Consider the following 13,783-nt stretch of genomic DNA (forward strand, 5'->3'; position numbering starts at 1 on the left):
AAATTATTTCAGAGTAGACACTTCTAGTTTTCATTTACTGGTTCTCTGGCCACTATACAGCTTTGTACACTGCACACAGAACGTGGAACGTACTAGCAACCTGTGGGAAGTGTGTATGGGTGTGGAGTGTGTGGGTGAGTGTGTGGGTGGGGTGTGTGTGTGGGTGGAGTGGATGGGTGAGGGGTGTGTGTAATAAGTGTTCAAGTGCATGTACAGGGATGTGCCCACACTGGTCGGTGGTGGTGGTTGGTACTAACCACCTCTGGACGTAAATAACCATCTAGAGTCGCACGTTAGGATATCAAAAGCAAATTTGTCAGGAAATTGAATATTAAAAATAGCCAGAACTTGGGGAACATTTTAGGCAGATACATGTACCTGCATCTTCCAATGCTGCAGCTAATAATTATAGCCTATGATAGCTTAGGCCATGCAAAGTCAATTTGTAGTTTCTCAGGCCCTCGTGCTTGGAAATTGGCAGCTTTACAAAAAAGTTAAATATCACGTGACCACAAATTAAAGGCACTAAAAGAAAAGAAAAGGATAAGTTTGTATGGTTTTTTGGTCATGAATATAATTATGACTAAAATTAATAAGTAAAAATTATGCACTTCCGCTTATTGAGGAAGTTAGGGGTGTGTTTTCAATTAAAATTCTATGAATATCATTATCATTAATATTTATCAAATGCCTCAATCCGCTTGCTATTTTAGGAATAATAGCCTGAGAAACTACAAATTGACTTTGCTTGGCCTTACTTGTTGTAGTCTACCCAGGGCCAATCCAGAGTGTACATTGGTAAGACTGTCACTCATGTACAGCATGAGACGCTTCATATTCCTGCAACCAACCTAGGAGAGAGGGCCGGGGGAAATTGCTGACATATAAATTAAAGCAATCGCTAATCTAAACACACCATTTGATAGGTCTTTCAAAGAGTAGTCGCTGGTCAATATTCTGTTCAGCGCTGGATACCTGACCACCGATAACTGTACAAGGAAAATAAATAAGACATTATTTATAGAGATGATTGATACTAGGTGCAGAATATAAAGGCTGGTAGATCCACACACCTTTCTGTACAGGATGCTGTACTTGTGGTAGCTCTTTATGACAGGAGAGACTTGTGTTGTTGAGGTAGACGGTTAGTAATAGCAGCGCCGTGCTTGCGAGATTCGAGTAGCGCTAGTGCAAGTACGTACTTCCTTGACCCCATTGTACCACATGGCCAGTGGGTAAGGATCGTCAAACAAACACCTCAATTATAAATAATTATTCTATAAGAATAAGATGCTGATCCCTTACAAGGAACAAAGGAACAATGCTTGAACATGTCACAGTACTCATACTTTATAATAATGGCTATAATTATAGACGACATCGTTAGCACAGAGTCAGTCAGTTCTTTACTTAATTCTTGCATGTATGCTTCTTTATGCTTCTTTACTTTATTCGTCCCCTTCAAGCTATGCAATAAAAAAGTATATATCAGTAAAAGATCATAATAATACATTAGTACAAACGTACCTTGTCAGGTTCTCATGATCAATTAGTGGCACTATGAGCAACTGCAGTTGCTGTCCTCACATACTTGTCTTCAATTTCCTCGGCTACATCGTTACGCTCAACAGTAGGACTCCTTAGACATTCACATATGTAAGGCCATGTCATCGGATGCTCTGGATTAGTGACTTCAAGACGCTTGCCCACCATCTCTGTTAGGCGTCGTTGTTACTAGCGTGTTGGTCTTCAATGTCTTTCAAGTCAGTAATATTCACTCCGAGAGCCAATCCTAAATCAAACCAATCTTTGCTTGCATTTTTGAAACTATCGCGAATTATTTGGATCAGCTCCAGTCAGAAACAGTTTTGGAATTTCTACTGTTTGGTCAGTTTTGCTAGGATGCTCCTCTGCTGACAATCCTCCTGTACACACATGTGAACATAATAATTATTATTATTCGTTATTTTTAGGAAACTGTATACAATGACATAAGATTATACTACAATTAGATCACAAACATGTATAATTATGTACAAGCCTTTTTTCGGGTTCACTTAAATAGAAAAGGTAAAGTTGCTCGCTTGTAACAAAATTAATGATGATGACATCAACAGGTTATAAAAGCAGTCTTTACTACGCAAAGCCAGGTCAAATCCCCCCGTATATATGGGGCCAACATTTCAGGCCAAATTAGATCAAATTTCCCCGTATGTCCGGGGGGGGGGGGGTAGTGGGGCAACACCAGAGGAGGTCCGACATGCGTGCACGAATCACTATATAGTTCAGTGCATTGTGGTCACGTGATATGTCCAGGCCAAATGCACTAGCACTTGTAGTGATTTGTGCACGCATGTCAGACCTCCCCGACCTCTGGGGCAACACATTGATGATAGGTGCACTACAACAAAGGGAGCTAGAGAGCTAGTCTATAGAGAGAGTATCTAGGTCCACTCAATAAGACCTGACACTACTCACCCTTGCATTGTCCAGCTCCCTCTGCAGACTAGCCACCATATCCACCAGCAGCAGCACTTAGTCAGGATGCCTTGAGACAGTCACTCTCTGGCTAGCTCTCTCTCTTCACTGCTTGTAGCCTCGTGTGCATGGAGCCATCTCTGTTAGCAACTGGGATCTATATACTGAGCTATATACTGTTTTAATGCTGCCTAGCTGTGAAGCTCTTAGTCTAGTCTATAGCAGAGTCTAGTCTACGGTACGGTAGCTATATAAATTATATAGCTCAGTAGGCCATGTGTGCAAATTTATAAATTCATTACTGCAGTGATCTTTACCGGATTACTGGCTAATATTTGTTCCCAAGTTGAAGGATCCATACCAAGAACATTGTCAGTAAAAAAAACTCATGCCACTTCATTCATTACCACAATAAGCGTCAAACAAAACAAAATAATGTGCAAATGTGCTTATGGTTCTATAGTGTTGGTAGTGTCTGATGGTGTTGACTGATCCATGACCTCCAGTCCTGCATGAGGAGGGAGGGAGACACAAGAGTCAGCAACTAGCAAACCTACACTTGCAGTATATATCCAATACCATTTTGACAGTGTGTATTGCAAACACTTGGAATGCTGTTCTTACTATAATTATACAATTCACTATTGCATGGCACTACTGTACTGACAAGCAAGCTCACAAAGGTAATGGTCGAAGTGATCATAAACTAGGTATAATTATTTGTAACTCACATGTATCCTTGACACAGGCCTTGTGAATGCTGCGAACTGCCTCTCCGTCCTCAATCTTTGCAGCAATTTCCACTAATCGACCGTAAGTAGCTGTTGAATTCAATGGATTGAATTGGAGAATATTTTTACTCTTCCACTTCTTTAGAGCAGCGAGGAATTTCCCTGGAATACCAACAATTGTCAGATCAATAGCACCAATGTCAGCATCACTGAGGCCCAGCCTGTGCTTGTATCTGTCATAGCCAGCAATCTCGGTAGACAACTGGAGAAGAGCTTCATCCGAGCACTCTTGACTCAACTGAGCTGCAGTCGCTGTCACTATCGTCTCATGTGGCTGAACTGTACAGATCACATTATTTCCAATGACATACAACGCTATACTCTGAAATGTACACCAAATATTTTATCACTGTCACATGAGACCCCATACACAATACAACTGTCAAGGCTATAATTGAAGATTGCTTCAATTTAGATTGCTATACTTGTACAATAATTATGTCGTGAATAATTATAGTGATCACATTAAGTTGTTCCCTTAATTAGCTTATGCTAAAATCAATATTAAAGTTCCAACAAACATGTGAAAAAATGGATTAGGCAGGGGAAATAAGCAAGTATAATTATAGGAGAGAGCCGTACCAATGACATGTACATGTACAATTATAGTACTTAGAATGCTGTATACTATTATTGCATGGCACAACTGCATGACGAGCAAGCTCACAAAGTTAATAAGGTAACTCACGTGTATCCTTGACACAGGCCTTGTGAATGCTGCGAACTGCCTCTCCGTCCTCAATCTCTGAGGCAATTTCCACTAATCGACCGTAAGTAGCTGACGATTTCGATGGATTATCGAAATTGATGCTTTTACTCTTCCACTTCTTTAGAGCAGCGTGAAATCTCCCTGGTATATTATTATCAATGGTTTGATCGATATTCTCAATCTCAGCATCACTGAGGCCCAGCCTGAGCTTGTATTTGTCATAGCCAGCTATCTCGGTAGACAACTGGAGAAGAGCTTCATTCGAGCACTCTTGACTCAACTGAGCTGCAGTCGCTGTCGTCTCACGTTGTTGAACTGTACAGATAAAACATACACAGTTAAGTGACATCATTTCCTCTATAAAATGTACAGTACTGTTCGGATTTACAAGATAATACTACAGTCAAACCAATGCACAGTATCTGCTACCTGACTGAGTGGTTGTGTGTGGAGTGGCTAGTGGAGTCACTGCATTACCTGTGAGGAGGATATGACAATATAACAGTCATGCACTAGAGTACCACTTCATTACACAATGTTACGGTCAAGCTTCTCTTAGACCTAGGAGCTAAAGAATCCAAAGTGCCATAAATAAAAAGCTTCACACTATTATACATTAAATTTTTTATGGTAAAATTTTAATTTTTGGAGGCAGAGAACAAGCTGAAAATGACTTTCCAAATAAAAAGCTTCACACATAATTATGGTAAATGGAATTGGGCAGTTGTAAGAGTTCTGTTGTCATTGTGGGACATAGGAAGTAAACACTGTGTACATTGGTTATGTAAAGTAAAGTTTTAATACATGTAAGTATAGAGCTTAGTATGATAAAATTAATGGGAGATCTATAATATAGATCATGCATACCTTGTACAGTGACATCATTCTTTGGACGCTTTGGCAGAGTTTCAACTTTTTTGTCTGATGGCAATGACCTTTTGCGCTGTCCTGAGGCTAGAGGATCTGTACGTAGTGTGTAGGAACAGATACAGCTAGACACACTAATATTAATGGGGAATGCCGGGCCTGTAGGAATCAAGATCATGTATTTTCCAGACTGAAGGCTTTCGAATATAGCAATCCGATTATGATACATGGAATTACGATCTGATAGAACTTTGTTTATTGGAAGTAAGATAGATGGTGGGTAATATTCGTGGGGTAAAAATCCATGGCATTCATTGACAAATCGAAAACGGTAATTTTTTCTGTTAATTTGTTATTGCCTGTACTGCATTGCATGCGTTCTGGTAAACTGTTTTCATAGGGAGCTAGCCCACGGAAATAACGAATATTTTACCCCTCGAAAATTACCCGCTATACGGTAGTTAGGCACACACTTTAAATACACAAGTGGCCCCCTAGCAAATAAAAAGCTACACACATAATTATGGTAAATGGAATTGGGCAGTTGTAAGAGTTCTGTTGTGATTGTGGGGCAGAGGAAGTAAACACTGTGTACATTGGTTATGTAGAAAATCACAGAACTTAGTATGTGATAAATGGGATCAAGGACAACGGGGATACTTGAGGTTAGATAACTGACTTGTATCCTCTTTGTAGAGAGCTGTGTAGAGAGTGAGGAGCACTTTCCCAGCAGCTGCATTCTTCACCTCACACTGGTAGTGACCGAAGTCCTCCTCTCTCACGCATGGGAAGCTCACAGTGTTGGGCTGATCATCAGTTGTCTTGATCTGACGTCTGGAGCCCTCTTTGCTCCAGTGGAAGGAGAAACCATATTCAGCAAACTTTAGCACCTCTAGTTCCGTCGTGCTTCCTAGACACACGTGCTGTACATGTATAAAAAAAGTAAACAGTATAACTAAAAAAACGAAGGTTGCATTACAATATAAGGCACACACACACACACACACAAACATACTTTTCCCAGCCATACTTGTTGTTCTGATTTGAGACTAACTGCTTTCTTGGAGGCCTCACAGATAAACCTGATTCGTGATTTGCTAGAGAGAGCACACAGATGGTTGACGCTGCGTTCAGTACAATCCTTGGAACAGGGACATTGGAATGCAATATGCATCACCAGATGCTGGAACAGGCACTTGAGAGTGTAGAGGATTGCTGACAGCACATATCCACAGATGTCATGAAGAGAGGTATCAGGGTCGTCTCGAGAGATTCGAATTTCGTAGCTCTTTTCGTGGGAGAGTAGTGTAACCGTATGAACATCATCGACAGAAAACGATACACAATTTCGTTTGACGCCATCTTCCACCAATTCCCACGTCAATCCGAGAATTCCATGAGGGCCTTGGGAAACTAGTCGAGTGATAAGCCCACAGAAGACTCCTGTTGGTACGTAACCAAAGCTGAATGTGATGTAGAGTGGTTCTGGGTTGTTGGTATCTGGTTGAGGTGGGTTGGTTAGCTCGTCTTGTGAAGCACAGTCCAAAATAGCTGGCATGAGGTAGGTGATTCGAGTGACCTTCGGATCATTGACATCTTTGTGAACGATTTCAGAAAGAAGGTTGAGATATTGCAGAAGTATGATGAGATGCTTGGCTGGGATAATCTCTCCTTTCTTGAGCATCTTTGCAACATCAGGACCATTACAGTACTTGATAATGGCCTTCAGTGAAAACTGCCCCATCTTGACCAACTCCGCTCGCTCAAATTCAGTGACGTGGCCTTCAGAATGGAGGATGCGTAAAGCAGCAAGGATCAGTTGGCTGATGCTAGTGAAGATCACTTCAGGGGTGCAGAACATGTGGTTGCTTAGCCAGCCATCGATATCATTGGGTACATTCTCGTAATGGAGTATGGATCCAATCTTCTGTAGATACCTGTGTGTGTGTGCGTGTGCGTGCGTATGTGTGTGTGTGTGTGTGGGGGGGGGGTGGGTTAGGTGAGAACTATAACAGAATAATAATGGACACACAAAATAATCGTACGTATGCATTGGAGGTAATTACTGTATTAAATGTTTGCCATACATATATGTGTATGCATTAATTGGACAGAAGACAAAAATTACAAACTTACCAAAGACAGAATTTGGTATCTTCTTCATCCATTTCCAACAATCTCCCTATTTCCAGACAGTCTTCCATCGACACAATTGAGTACTCCATCCGCAGTAGTGTGCCCAGTAGGAGCCATTTTGGTTTGATGGGCAGGGATGCATCCTTGAAATGAGACGCGAAAACATCGCTCAGAAAATCACGAATCGGGGCAATGTCAGACTGTTCAGTTCCAGCAAAGTTGTCCACGGCAAAAAAGGAAGATTCAGAATCTGGCGGAGGTGATACAAGGATCTCGGCAAACTTTTGAGTAGTTGCTTTTAGAGCATCGTTGACCTGCTTGATTTTCTCTTTCGGATTCTCCAGCTTGTCCACGTGAGTACCAATCAAAGCTGCTACCGGACGAACTTGTTGGAACTTTTCAAACGTCTCGCTCAATTTGGAGGTGGTTTTGTACTTGGCATCTTCTCGAGAGACGTGATGGATACTTGCAACTGCTGAGAGGATTTGAGAGACGGTGGCTTCCACTGTGTGAGCAGCTTTGTATGGAGTAATGACTGTGTTGTCACGACTGAAGGGAATATCGTAGGGTTCGTCAAGTTCCTTGCTTAAATCCAAGAACACTAGATACATGGCAGGACCATTACATAGGGCTGGTAGCATTTCTAGGAAGGCAGGTTGTCCTCCAACATCGTTGATGTTTAGCAAGGTGTTGCCGAGACATTTGGCCATTTCAGAGTAGTTTCCGTTCTTTATCAGTTTTTGTAATCTAGCTTTGATGGGTATGAGCCTGTTTTGTTGGTGAGCATTCTCTTGTATTTCAGAGTGTGTTTCTTCTTGAGGCTTTGACTGAGGCTTTTCAAGAGAAAGTGGCTTGGGTATGCTTGTGTGCTTTTCGCTTTCGGGGACAGTTTTTGTCTTTTTCTCAGTTGGAGCACTCGGAACTTCATCGACCTTGCTACTGTACATGTAGCCAAAGAGGATCTTTGCTTCCTCTTCTACGTCTTTAGAACAAACCCATTCTGTGGCATCTTTGTTCATGTAGGCGACCACTTGGTGGCAATTGGTGAGTAGCGTACTGCGTAGCTTTGCCTTGTCTCCAGCAGAACTAATGTTTTCGATATCTTTCAGTAAACGGCCAAGAGTTGTTGTTTTCCCCACGAATGGTGGCCCGACAAGAAGGAGGCGGAGGTACTGCATGGAGATAGTGTCTTTGTCAGTCATCAGATCATCCAATTTCTTCAGATATCGCTTTTGCTCTCCAATCACTGCATATAAGAAAGAGCAATAATTCTTAAACTGTACACACTCAAACACGTTATGTTATTGATATTGTACAGACATGCACTGAGAATTTACATCACAACTATACACTGGCAATTTGTACTGAAGCCGAATATAATTTATATCCTGTATGCATCACACATTGAAAACCGTGGATTCAATTTCAATGATTATTTTTCTAAGAGTGAGATCTTTCAAATGGTATCAAAAAAGTTTATTAGGCATGGTGGGGAGCCTAATGCACCACCCATCAACCTAATAACTTATTGTGGTTATTTGCGATATCAAATTAGGTATGAATTTAATTAAAATTAATGTGGTCTACTAATCTACTACAAATAATAAATACATCATTTCTTTCAAAAACCCAGATCAACGGTATACTTAAAGTGAAATAACCCCCTTTCATCTTTAGGGGCTTCATGCAATGCAATATTCAACACAGGTGAGTATAACTTCAATACAGCAACCCACCTACTACTACCCACAGCTCTTACTAACTACTACCCACCTTTGTCGAGGTTTTCCCTCAGGTTGGCTGCAAGTTCCATATGTCCGAGCTCACGAAGGTGGTGAACTACTGTCTCATATGTCCTTTCACCAGTCAAAGAGATTTTGTTGTCTAGGAGCAGCTTTTCTAGAGCATCAGAGTCTTCCTCAGTCAATGGAGTGCCTGCAAACACAACCAGCAATGTTGACAAAGCTGACAATAATTAAAAAAACACCAAATGAATACATACTGACACATTTGTGCATTATTGGCTAGTGTTAACATGATACGTGACTTCAGCTATAACACTTTAAGAATCATTGATTCAATAGAAATATTAAAATGAACACTATACAGGGAAATAGGACATGTGCCCAGTTTAATTAGGTGTTCTTAGGTGATTGAATTCTGGGCGGCTTTATATACGTTGTCTTTTCACATACTCAATCATACAAGGTAGTAATTGAATACACATTATAATCATTATAGCCTAACATTATGGGGGGGGAGGGTAAATTGGTCCACTTTCCTCCCCATGCACTGTATGCCCTGGTATTACTCACTTGACAAGGTTTGGTCATCCGTTGAAAGTTGTATGGAATCATTTTGAGTATCTGAGGTGTACAAGTAACAAGTCATGTAACACAGTATATAACCGAAAGGTCTTCGTTCTACAGTAGATGGGTAGGCACATGATCATTGTTGGGCTATAATAGAGTCTCCTACCAGTTGTTTCTGGTTGTTCATCGCCAGCACTGGGTGTCTGTTGACCAGACAGAGGGTCAGAGGTCACTGGAGGAGGAATGAGACAATTGTCTGATAGTCAGTACATAAAAACTAACTCCAATGACTATAGGCTGTACACTGAAAAAAGGTCAGAATCACTTGAGACATAATCTTATGCCAATAACAATGCTGATAAGAAATCTCAACTGCTGTAGGAAAGACAATGAATAACATTCGTCATTAAGACAGTAATTATTAGACTATTGCTCCTGCGTCCTCTGGGTGAGGATTAAAACATGTTTAGCTGACTCAGCATTAATAAACCTAACATGGTAGGGGAGTAGCATATTACTAATCACATAGGATATGTAACACCAAGAGTTCATTAGGAAGAGTACGCAACTCCACTTAAAACCATAGTAGGCGTTCCTTCAGGCCTACGTCACAACCACATGCTGTTGTATAAACTGTGAAATCAAATTTCAATGAATAACATAGTGATGATTATCACTAATGTTATTCATTTACAACTGGGGTAGAAAGGCAATGAATAACAGCGTTACTAATTTTATTCATTGGCTTTCCTACTTGTTGCGGTTACAACAGCCAGTATCTGTGACGTAGGAGTGGAGGAATGCTTTTTGCACACAGTCTATTGGAGTTGCGTAATGAACTCTTGGTAACACTCAATGACATGGTTACTAGAGATTTATGGCAACGTAATGTTTAGGCAAGTAAACCACTTTACCCTAGCTTGGCTATAGGAACATGTTAGACTAGTGCGTAATTGAATGCCAAATTAATGTTAGAGCAAATGTTACAGGGTGGGGGAAAGTGAACCAGGGGGATATCCCTAACATTATGGGGGGGGGGGGGTAAATTGATCCACTTTTCTCCCCATGCACTGTATACCCTAGCCTGGTATTACTCACTTGATGAGGTCTTGTCAACAATTGAATTAGAAAGAAGTTGTTCGGAACCATTTGGAGTATCTGAGTGTGACAGTAACAATTAATAATTATGTCATCTAACACATAAAGTATATACAACTGCAATAGTGATTCAGAACCTCTCTGATCTATGTAACAGTATAGACACACGCACGCGCACGCACGCACGCACGCACGCACGCACGCACGCACGCACGCACGCACGCACGCACGCACGCACGCACACACGCACACACACACACACACACACACACACACACACACACACGGTCATGCTGTGGTTTGTGCTGATTTCCTAACAGTTTACGTATTAGTTAGACTATGTGTAGCAGGTTTCTTAGCTGGATAGTAAACCTGAGGGAGTGTAGTGGCTTGCAGAAGCCACTAATCACTCCAGGGTTACTATCCAGCTAAGAAGCTGTACTACACATGGTCTATCTCATAGTCTATCTCCCTTAGAAAATGCATTGTTGTGGGTACTAGTTAGAGCCCTGCTAGCAGGTCACTAACTCAGATAGTGACCTGCTAGCAGGTTTCTTAGTTGGATAGACACTTCATTAGCAGTGGCCACTTCAAAGTTTGAATATGCAATTTTTTTCTAAACAGTGCTAAAGTCATAATGTTGTCATAACTCATAACTTTGTATCCTTGACATTTTCTAACCCTAAGCTTCATACATATACAATTGTATACCATTGGATTCCTTGTTAAAAGCGCTTCTTATCTGCATGCTGTAGGCTACAACCAGCTAAAAGTTAACCATGTAAAAGTCCCTGGCATACTTGTCAACCATAAATGAAGCCATAATTGATCACATAACTTCCGGGCAACGCAAATAGACTTTAGTGATGTATTATAGGACAAGAAGTAGAATGGAATGTGTGTGGGAGTTGTCATTAATGAACTCCTGATTACCGTATAGCGGGTAATTTTGTTGGGTAAAAATTTGTTCAACTCAAGAAACGGTGGTTATCGTGAGTAAAAATTTCATTTTCTGCCTGCATTTCTATGTTCCGGTAAGCAATGCCTACGTTGTGGAGGTCAGCTTGCCCACGAAAATAACGAATACATTACCCCACGAAAATTACCTGCTATACGGTACGACGTTCCACATTCCACGCCAATATTATTGGGGGTCTACAAAACACGTAATTGTACCACAACCATTTGTCCTACAAAAACAACGAAGGTATCTATGAAACCGGCATGGCTTGCTCTATTGGTGTACCAAATTTAAGCTTCATACACCACTGTTTGTGGAAATTAGGTATGGGATTTCTAGTGACACATACCTGCTTTAGGAGTGGAGGGTTGTAGAGATTTGAGATAATCAATAACTTCAGTGCACCTCCACTCTACTGCCTCGTCAAGAGGAGTCCTGCCCCAATCATCAGTCACATCTGGACAGGTAAGGGACAGAGATCTTGTAGTAGTACTGACATCATTGACCATTACCATGCATGCACAATCAGCACAATCAGATACTTATCAAGTACAGGATGCCTATTATTATAATATTAGTATCGTGTATGTATTGTATTACAGTTACCATAATTATAATTATGACTACATGATGATACATACAGGTACACTGATTAATTCACGGGTTGTTTACATTTCCAATCAGAGGATCTAATGAAACGGTACCCACTATAGAAATGACTTACCAACATCAACCTTGAGTACCTCCACAATGTATTGCACTACTTGTATACTTCCTCCCGCACAAGCATAGTGCAGTGGTGTTTGGTTCCACTTGTTCCTCACATCTGTATGTCGTGATATAACCTCAGAGTAGTGATGACATGCACACACAATGACAACTCAACTAAAATGTATTATTGGTTTGTATAGTATTCAAAATGAAGTTAATTATGATAATAAATACACCATGCTATTAAGCTTCTCCATGCTGGTCAGTAATTATCCCAGCTGGGTGAGATAATTATGTTATTAGTGTGCGTGTACATAGTATCAAGGATTGTGGGAAATTAGAAATTACTTGAAAAAACATGTCTTATAATTATTATTACAATCTACATGTACATCAACACATGCATGTTTTGTAATCTAGGAAATTAAACAGTCTATAAAAACATTCTTGTTGGGCTCAATCCTTTAGCTATGAACACTACGCGACTGACACACACTTACCAATACGACATTTCATCTCTTGTGATAAATACACCACAGTCTCCATATGTCCTCTCCTACACGCCCCGTGAAATGCAGTCTCGCCCCATCGTCCATCACCTTTCTCAATATCAGCTCCACCACTAACGAGTGCTCTAGTGATCTCCAGGTAGCCCTCCAGGCATGCTCGGTGTACTGGAGGGCGTTTATTCTTCTTAAACACATCACACCACTCCTCATTCCAGTAGAGCTGGTGATTGGGGTTGGCCCCCTGTTTCAAAACAGACCTCACTTTGCTGACATCCTTATTGACTACAGCCTCCCACAGATCCCTGGCCAGCTGCTCCTGAACACTGCATGTACAATAGTGTGTGCATGTGTGTGTGTGTGGGTATAGGTACATTTTGTAGGTAGGTGTGCGTGTGTGACATGGTTCAGTTTCCAGTCTCCTGTGTGATGTGTGTAGGTGTGTGTGTGTGTATGGTATGTGTGCATGTGTGTGTGTGTGTGTGTGGGTGTGTGTGGGTGTATACAATGTACATTAATGAGCTCTTGTGAGCATTTATAAGCTCCACACTATAACAATCAGGTGGTGTCATTAAGGATTTAGTATAGAGGGGGAAATAAGGCGTGCTTTTGAAAAGCAACGAGAACATTTTTCTGAAAAAGGTCAACTGTTATTTCAATACCCTGTTTTAGTATGTAACACTGCCAGCTATGGTCACTCAGTCATACAACTATAGTACCTGAATGCAAATTTTAGGGGGGGGAGGATTTGGAGCCAGAGGGAGGATATCCCTGTATGACACCCTGACAATGATTAGCTATAATATTTTTATAGCCTGTTAAAATTAATTGCAAGCTAAACTGTACTTTGCTCACGTTCTCCTCTCTGGGGTCTTGAAACCGAGTTTCTTGCGAATCCACGGCACTAACCTGATGTGTGTGTGTTAGGGGGTCAAGTTTGTGTACGGACAATTATAATAATTATTACAATCAAAGTACTTCTTGATGCATGGTGGTATATGCAAGTTACTAGCTAGAGTAACACAACATGCAGAGCTTCCATTGATGAACTCCAATTCTGATGAGGTGATTCCACCTCTGACTAATTAAAGGAATGATCCTCCTTCCATGCAATCACAAGGTCTACATGTTCACTCACCCTGAGTCTTCTCCAGTAGCCATTGAAGCTTTATTCAAACACTTGCCCCTTATTTCTCAGTGCAGTAAACATAACA

At 41.0% G+C, this 13,783-nt stretch overlaps 1 protein-coding gene across 1 annotated transcript; it reads right to left on the reverse strand.

The window, feature by feature from the left end:
- Positions 1-1,258: 1,258 nt before the first annotated feature.
- LOC135352162 (uncharacterized) lies at positions 1,259-13,769 on the reverse strand. The gene is made up of 19 exons (XM_064551355.1): positions 13,708-13,769; positions 13,425-13,478; positions 12,564-12,895; positions 12,077-12,178; positions 11,702-11,809; positions 10,392-10,451; positions 9,460-9,525; positions 9,297-9,347; positions 8,755-8,916; positions 6,982-8,227; positions 5,861-6,782; positions 5,525-5,768; positions 4,846-4,941; positions 4,408-4,455; positions 3,958-4,293; positions 3,210-3,548; positions 2,479-2,986; positions 1,528-1,925; positions 1,259-1,466 (listed from the first exon to the last, which is right to left on the reverse strand). Coding segments are annotated over exons 1-17 (4,191 nt in total). The 5' UTR covers positions 13,731-13,769; the 3' UTR covers positions 1,259-1,466; positions 1,528-1,925; positions 2,479-2,984.
- Between the last annotated feature and the right edge of the window lie 14 nt (positions 13,770-13,783).

Source organism: Halichondria panicea, chromosome 1, assembly GCF_963675165.1.
Source record: "Halichondria panicea chromosome 1, odHalPani1.1, whole genome shotgun sequence".
Taxonomy (NCBI): domain Eukaryota; kingdom Metazoa; phylum Porifera; class Demospongiae; order Suberitida; family Halichondriidae; genus Halichondria; species Halichondria panicea.

Excerpts from the sequence above, each read along its gene's own strand:
- LOC135352162 (XM_064551355.1), bottom strand. The coding sequence starts at position 13,730 with ATGGCTACTGGAGAAGACTCAGG. Across the intron at positions 5,769-5,860 it reads AACAAGTATGGCTGGGAAAA|CACGTGTGTCTAGGAAGCAC; the intron begins GTATGTTTGTGT and ends ATACATGTACAG. Across the intron at positions 4,942-5,524 it reads TCTCTACAAAGAGGATACAA|ATCCTCTAGCCTCAGGACAG; the intron begins GTCAGTTATCTA and ends CACTACGTACAG.